At 50.6% G+C, this 8,166-nt stretch overlaps 1 protein-coding gene across 1 annotated transcript in view; it reads right to left on the bottom strand.

Annotated features, from left to right (window-relative positions):
* Positions 1–4,884: 4,884 nt before the first annotated feature.
* Positions 4,885–8,166, bottom strand: part of LOC134514831 (ras and Rab interactor 3-like) — a 173,052-nt gene continuing 169,770 nt past the window's right edge. The window contains exon 26 of the mRNA XM_063333147.1: positions 4,885–8,162. Coding sequence (XP_063189217.1) covers positions 7,854–8,162 — 309 coding nt within the window. The 3' untranslated portion in view covers positions 4,885–7,853. The remainder of the gene's footprint in view (positions 8,163–8,166) is intronic.

Below are 8,166 nucleotides of genomic sequence, written 5' to 3'. Positions count from 1 at the left end.
CATCTTGTGTCTTTGAATGAGAGCTAATTAATTTTATGACATTGCATTAAAAGGTTATCTATCCCTATAAGCCTTTTATAAAGTAGGTCATCTCAAAAAATAAAACCGCCAAATCCAAAACAAACCAAACAAGAACCAAAAAGTACAAAACCAAAAACCAAAAGCCCAAAATCACATCCAAAGGCACCACTCCTTAGAGGTGACTCAGTAAATTACAAGCAGGGGAACAAATTAGAGGTTATGAGGTGATTTAAAATAGCTTCCGGTTGTTCATACCTTTTTACGTGTAGAGACAGGGTACAGCAGCGCTTCAGGGTTCTTTCCAGAGTAGGAATATGCAAAATGACCTCATCTCCATGGGAAAAGGCAAAACTTTGGAGAAAGCCAAGCCTGCGTCTGCAGGATGGAGAGAGTTCTGAGTAGCTCCACTCGGGGGTTGTAGGGTACCCAGCTGAAATTACATTTATAGAAGGAAGAGCCAGATAAAGGTGGGAGCATTAGTGCTTTCAGCTGTCTGCTGAGTGAGTGAAGGAGAGAAATCCCCAGGGAACATCTAGTGTCGTGATGGAAGGGATAAGGTAAAAACTATGTGGAACTTGGCTTTACTGAATTAAGAAATGAAAGTTTACACCATGGGAGTTCTTGCAACTTCAGATATTTGATGCTTTTCGGTTGCTTCTTGTTTCTTTTCAGCTGTAAAGCTGGGGTTTTTTTAGCAGAAATCTAAAAATAAGAGAGTAGGAAATTCTTGTGTGCCCAAGTGTGTTGCAGGTGTTCCCCAGACGGCAGGAGGAAGGGTTGCCCACACACTTTCAGGCAGCCTGGCTGCTGTCGTTGGAAGAGTGTACCAGGAACCCCGAGTCACTTTGCAAGAACGGGGAAAATAACTCTTTCAAAGCCCTGTTTGAATATATACATTATATCTGCTAAGTTTTACACAGCTCTGCTTTTAGAATTGTTCTCTGCCCTAGAAATCCAGGCTGCTTCTCAGGCACTTAGCATCATCAATTCATAGTTTTAGCACTTTTCTTCACCCCTTAAAAGTACTCATTTTCTTCTGAAATAATCAGAAGAGGCTTTGGGTCTTTTGGATTTTCATATCTAGAATGCAGAGGGGAAAAAAGCTTTCCGGATTCTTCACAGATGGCATCACTTCACAGCCAAAAGTCTCCAGCCATACTAAGTAGGCCTCAAAAAGTAATTACCAGATGAAAGATCAGCTGCTAGCACATGTTTTTATTTTCCACATTACTGACACCCAGGTGGCTCTTGTACCCCATTAACGTCAAGTGCCCTGGGCCTCTTGCAGACCCTTGTAGCTCTGAGGATGCAAAGCTGAAATGTGGGAGTGGGGTTTTGTTCTGTCCGTTTTCCTCCTGCAAGAGTGATTTCTGGAGCTTCACCATCCTGAATGCTACCTGTGGCCATGTTACCCCTTCCCCGATGAGCTGAAATGAAGGAGAGGGGCCATCTGAAGGTGTCACTGCAGCCACAGCCCCATCTGAGATACAGCAGGTTCTTATCTGTGCTCCTCAAAATGCATTAATTTGCTATTGAATTTCCAGTTAGTATCCAGAGACCCGTTTCCTTTGCAGTCACTCGGGGAACAGCCCCGCAGAAGAAAAGAAACCACCAACCTTCACCTGCACTGATCGACGAATTTGTTTTAAGGCCTCCGAATAGCAGCGCACAGGCTTAGTGCCTGCATGGCAGGCTGTTTATTTTGGGATGGTAAGAGAAGTATTTCAGGATTGTGCAAGGTCAGTCTTATGCCAGAGTGTCTTGTGGTGCATTGGGCAAGTGGAGACGCCCTCACTCTTCCTGCAGGCACGCGGCTGCCCAGGCTGCCATTCCTAGAATGCCGGGGAGCGGGAATAACTTCTGCAAAATACATAAAACTGTCAGGTTCCCAGTCAATCGTCATCAGTGGGCAGAACAGGGCAAAGTTGAGGCCGTGTTACTTACAAAAACCTTCCCTGAGCAGAATAGTGGTGTTTATCTGTGAGCGCTGGGAAGAGTGCCATCCGCACCAGACATCTCTTCCTGTCCTCCTCCTCCTCGCTATTGTTAGAAACAGGAGTTCAAGGCCCTGTTCCCAGCCGTTCTGTGCCAAATCCGCTGTGTGTTTCCACCCGACATCCTGCTCCTCACGGCAGCTCGCCGCCCTTCCCTTGAGAGGGCCCGGCGGGCAGCAGGCACGATCCGCCTCCATAGGGCACTGTATGCTGACTATTTCTAATGCAAATAATCTAAATAATGCAAATTTACATGGACACAGTTTTATTGGGAGCGCGTGTACCTGTCCTCCCATCCCTACTAGCCATAAAGCAGAAGGCAGTTCACCTAGAGTTGGAGATAATGTGCTTTTTTAGAGATTTCAGTAAGTAGTAGTATTTCAGCTCTGTCTAAAGCAAGTTGTGTCCTCTCTCACGAGGACGGCGTACGGTCGGTGCTGAGGCGCTGTGCCCAGCTCGGGGCAGGAGGCTGGAGGCCTGTTGTGCCTGTGCTCAGCCTCTGCCCCCAGGGAGCAGGGATGGAGGAGCAACAGAAGGACAGGAAGCTGAAGCCCTGACAGAGCAGCATTTCATGCCAAGAGCTCAGGCAGTTCTGAATCGGAGGCTGCTTCCTTCCCAGGGACACGATACCTGGAAAGAGACGGGAGACCAACAGAAATAGTCCAATTCTGTAATCCCATGCACAGCGGGCAGAGCTGGCCAGTGTCCCCCAGTAGCAACATCTATCCAAGGGGGGCTCTGGTGGGACAGGCAGGGCCTTTGCACCAGCTGGGCAGGAGGAAAACAAATTGAAAGGCTGGAACAGGGCCCCAGTGAGGCTGTGGGGTCTCCAAGACTGAAAGGAGGAGGCCCTGAGCAACCCCAGGAGACAGCCCTGCTTTGAGAGGGCTTAGACCAGCCACCTCCAGGGTTCCCTGCCAGCCTCAGTCACTCCACAAGCCTGTGGAAAAAAGCCAGTCTTGTGCCGGGTTTCAAAGTACAGGTGGTGACTGATACATGATGATGCCCAAAAGCTCTTGAATTCTTCCAGGAAAACTGCCTTTGATTTCAATGGCTTTTATTTCAGGTTATGTGTGACCTGCCAGTGTAATTATGTCAGTGAATTATTGACAGATCCCATCACTGGGTGCAAAGCGGCATTAAACCAGCTCTGTGCACAAAGCACCCGCTCGGGCTTTTGTTTTTTCTTTGCAGAAGTTGCCAGGTTCAGCAGGTCTCCCTCTTCCTCTCTCTCACTCTGGGATCCTTTCCTTGTGAGTACATGAGTGACTGTTGCACAACATTTCTCTGCAAAGGAGTGTTTGAGGAGGCCTGGACGGGATTGCACAACCCTACTTGGTCAAAGTCTCCTGAAACACTCTTGTCTGGTGATGGGTCATGTGAGGGCCAGAGCATGAGTCACAGCGTGACCATCTTGACTAACCAGGAGAGGCCACAGATCACCAGACTGGACGGCTTCTTCCTCGCCTGGGCTGCAGCATGAGGAAACCCCATGGCAAAATGGATAAAATCCCACAGAGCATTTAAAACCACCCGTTTCATTCCCACATTTGATTTTTTTTTTTCTCACCACATGAAATGTCAGGTACTAGCCCAAAGTGTCACAGGACCCCGGGCTCCAGATGAAGGGACAGGCTGCACCTCTGCAGCAGCCTCCACGCTGGGGACTCAGAGCTGTGCCAGGGTCACCAAAACAGCAGCACGTTTGTTCCAGACGGGCTGTTCCTGCATCACCCTGGGCTGCATGACCCATAGGGCTGGAGCCCCTCTGCTGTGAGGACAGGCTGAGAGGGTTGGGGGTGTTCAGCCTGGAGAAGAGAAGGCTCCGGGAAGATCTTAGAGCCCCTTCCAGTCCCTAAAGGGGGCTTATAAGAAAGTTGGGGAGGGACTCTCTACCAGGGAGTGTAGTGATTCTGTGAGGGGTAACAGTTTTAAACCGAAAGAGGGGAGATTTGGATTAGATATTAGGACATGGGGGTGGTGAGCCCCTGGCCCAGGTTGCCCAGAGAAGCTGTGGCTGCCCCATCCCTGGAGGTGTTCAAGGCCAGGCTGGACGGGGCTTTGAGCAACCTGGTCTGGTGGGAGGTGTCCCTGCCCAGGGCAGGGGGTGGCACTGGATGATCTTTAAGGTCCCTTCCAACCCAAACCATTCTATGGTTCTATGACCCCAGCGTAGGCAGAGCCTGGGTCCCACCACAGAGCTGTGAGTCCAGAGAGGCGGCAGCCATCTCCATCCTGGGTCCTCCAGGACCCCCTCATTTTTGTCATCTCCCACCTCGTGTTCCCTGACAAGGGACAGCTGTGTTCAGGTCCTGGAGGAGCCCCTGTGCCCCAGAGATGTATGCTAAGCAACGTGACCAAAAAGGCCGGGTGCCCCAGGGCCTTTGAGCAAGCCCTGCTCTGCACCGAGCCCCAGCAGAGGGATTTCCTTCTGGGCGGTTGCCACCAGGCACGGGAACTCGCATTACTCTCAATAATCTCTGAGTTTGGGAGAGCTATGGCAACCTTTGCAAATCAAATCAGAGCTTTGCAGTTTTTATGCCAGAGGAAAATGTCGCACGTGCAATTTGAGAGCCTTTGTAAAAGCTGACAGAAGTTCAGCTGGCACTCAACGCATTTTGGAAACTGGGACCTGCAGGTCTGATTTTGTGACTAGGCTTTGGCAAATTTTAGTCTGAGGCCATTTGGACTGCAGTGATTTAGCGCTGTCACGGTTTCCATGTGCTCCACTGACCAACCGTACAAGCCGCAGTTCCCCTTGCCCCCAGGTCCAGCTGCTGACTCAGATGAACCAGGACACTGCGAGGGGCCGGAGCGCTCCACTTCCATCTGTTGCTTGTCCCTGGCCGGTGCAAAGTCCGGTTGCTCTCCGGATGTATCCAGAAGATCAGTACTAGCTTCCTTCCTTGCGTGTTTCTACTTTAGTCTTATCCTCATCAGATTACTGTAGGCTCATTAACTGTAAGTGTTACAGTATAAAGATAACCTGATCAGCCCAAGGACTTTGGCAGACATATACATCTTTGCTCCTAGGGCTTAAAATAACTTGCAGGAGCCACGGCAGAACTAAGCTGCTGGTGAGACCTCCCCCACCACAACTCTGGGTCTGGTGCTGGGGACCCACCGTCCCACCGTACATGGACCCCGTGCAGTGTGATACCTGTGCGCAGGGCAGGTTGTGGGAGGTGAGGTGGGTACATGGCTCAGAGTCCTACCAAGAAGGGTGAGGAGGCCAGTGGGAGGTGGGGCAGAGATCTAGTCTGGGCCCTGGTTTGGGTGGAGAAGGGAGGCAAGAAGCAGGTGAGGGACTTCTTTGGGACGAGTGGGTGCAAAATGGAGGATTTGGAGAGCGTGTGTCTTGGGGGTGGGTTTGAGAAGAAAGGAAGGTTCGTAATTGATGCTGCCCAGAGGTTGGATCCTCCTGCTGCCACAGCCCCAGGAGTGACAGCCGAGATTGTCCCCGGTATGGCCAACATGGAGCAGATCGGCCCTCAGGACATAAGGATATCAGTGGTGAGACCTACAGTGGAAACAGGACAACCTGCCCCTGTGCTGTGTGTCAGGGATTTGCTGGCAGTGCTTCCACCAGACAGGGATGGTGGTGGGCTGAGGAGCCGGGCAGGGTGAGGACATGCTGCCTCACAGCCGGAGTGCCCAGGGGACCCTGTACCCAGCTCCCCGGTGAGGGCCTGTGCTGAGCCATCAATGCTTGACATCCAGGGCAGGGCAGCAGAAGAGTGAGAGCTGATGTCCCTGTGGCAGCCTGCAGGATGGACGCGAGGAAGCTGCTGTTGGGGAAGCGAGGCCAGCAGCTCCCAGGGGGCCATGGGGGCTCCCTGGGTGCCTGTCCCACTGCTACAGCGGAGATCACCGGGGGCAGCCCCAGTCCCAGGCATCAGGCACCTCCCTGGGGATGGGGACAGGCAGATCGGTGCTGGAAACCTGTACCTCAGGTTTGGTCGTGGCATCCTGAGTGCCACCCTGAGAGCAGCCCCTGCTCCCAGCAGGAGCGCGCTGCTCTGCAGGAGGCTAACGGCAGTGCGAGGGAGGGTCCTGCTCTGGCATCCCGCGGGTGAGCTGCCCGGGGGCAAGGCGGAGGTGCTGACAGCTGCATGTGAGCAGAAATAACCCTGAGTTTTGGACTCAGCTCGGTGCCGGTGTCACACACTGCAAGCTCTGCACATGATGTCCTCGAAACCAAGAGTGCTGTTATTCACTGTTCCTCATTCTTGGTTGTTTTCCCTTCCTGAGGAGCCGTGCGTGCAGCCCAGGCTGGCGGAGGCACAGCACTGGTTTGCTTTCCATATGCAGGTTTGGCCAGTGCACGCTACAGCCGGGACACGTAGATGTGGACATTTCCAGCCCCAGCGACTGAGAGAGTGACCGGCTACACGCAATACCATTTTGCCTCTGGAGGTTCAGAAGTAAGGCAGGGACTTTGGGCAACTCGGCCCAACGTGTCGCAATTCTTTTTTGAATGTTAGTGGGAGGAAACAACAGCATCTTTGAGCAAAACCCATAGTAAACCACCCTTTCTTTCTAATCAGAGCTTTGCGAGGCCTGATCCCAAGTTTGTGCGGCTGCAGAGGAGGTTGCTTGCTTCCTGCACACGGACAATCCGGTCTCTCGTGTTCGTAGCGGGAATCTTGCCTGAATGAAGGCGCTCAGAAGACATGGATCTGTCTTGCAATTAAGGCTCACGGTACCGTTCTGAAAAATTGTTTTCAAATTTAATGAAAAAGCATTTTTGCGTTGGTTCAATCTGTTCCGTGGGAATTTAGGTTTGCAGGGAAATTTAAGTCTGCGATGGCTGAATGACTGAAAGCACAGGTAGAAAGGAGAATTAGCAAGTTCTGTCTGCAGCAGCCTGAATTTATTAAAGTAATAACTTGTGGGACTTGTAGGTACAAAAACACTGGGGAAAATGGCATCCAGGTAAAAAGGGACAGGTATTTAATTCCAGCTCTTTTTGACTTTCAAATTTTAATCTGGTTTGCTACACTGGGCAAATCATTAAATTCTTTACAAACGCTTATTTTAAAATAATTGCACCATATCACACATGGAAATAAATATACAATTAACCAGACACTATCATACAACCACTGTGATTAAAACTGCTGTACATGTAAAACTGATGGTGAAGGCTTTCAATCTTCAAGAAAAATACATTGATGAAAATGCTACCTGATTTCAGTGTCAAGTAGACGGCAGGAAAGGTATTCTTAGTGAATGCACAGGATCATCTGGCATGGTCTGGAATTACGTGGATTTCAAAGGCAGTGACACGTTGTAGACAGTGAGACAGAGATGGAGTTCTGCGACGGGTGGCAGCCCTACGCCACTGAGTCCATCAGACGAGACGCGGTTTACTCAAACCGGGTGAACAGATGCTGTAAGGCATAAACGCACTCTTACCTTCAAACAGACTGAGGTGTGTGCAGACCTTTCACAGGCCTCGTGCACAGAGGTGATCCGCACCTGCCATCATTTACTACGGAGTAAATGTCCGCTTTTCCGCAAGATCTCTGGATTTTTCTCCACTGTCTGTTCACATTCTGCGATGTTGGCTGGTTGCCAGCGGGAGGTTCTGACGTTCGATACTTCAAGTTTTCCAGAGGATGAATGTTCTCCTGAATGCTCCTTTTATTCCTGCAAATGAACTCTGCTGAGAAATGCCCTGAATTCAGACAGCATCTACAACTAGCACATCTGCCTTATGTCAAAGGCCACGCTCCAGAGACCTTCTGAGGTCTGCAGATACCAGAATATCTCACGAGATAAACTATCCAGCCCTTCCAGGATGACAGCAAACACAACAGAAGAGCATCAAGTCCCTTAGAGAAAGTCTGACTCTTTGACAATTGGGACTGGTGGTGTTCTATGGTCTATTGGTTTATAAATAAAATGAAAATCTTTCTTGGTTTCACTCTTCAGCAGGGAGGCCTTGATGTGGTGAGGAAGGGCAGCTTTGTCCAGCTGCAGCCACTGGTCATCAACATAAACAAAGAGTCCATAGTCCTTGGGATGGGAGACTTCAAACTTTTCAGCACACTGCTGGCTCAGCTGCTCAGCCGTGGTGTCGTTCCGGGAAGCAAGTGTCCTTGACTGAGCACCGATTTCCAGAAAAGAGACAGAGATGAAATCCTGA

The sequence above is a fragment of the Chroicocephalus ridibundus genome, chromosome 4 (genome assembly GCF_963924245.1).
Source record: "Chroicocephalus ridibundus chromosome 4, bChrRid1.1, whole genome shotgun sequence".
NCBI classification, from domain to species: domain Eukaryota; kingdom Metazoa; phylum Chordata; class Aves; order Charadriiformes; family Laridae; genus Chroicocephalus; species Chroicocephalus ridibundus.
Note: the sequence above shows the minus strand (reverse complement) of the source record. Positions and strands in the feature narration are given on the sequence as shown.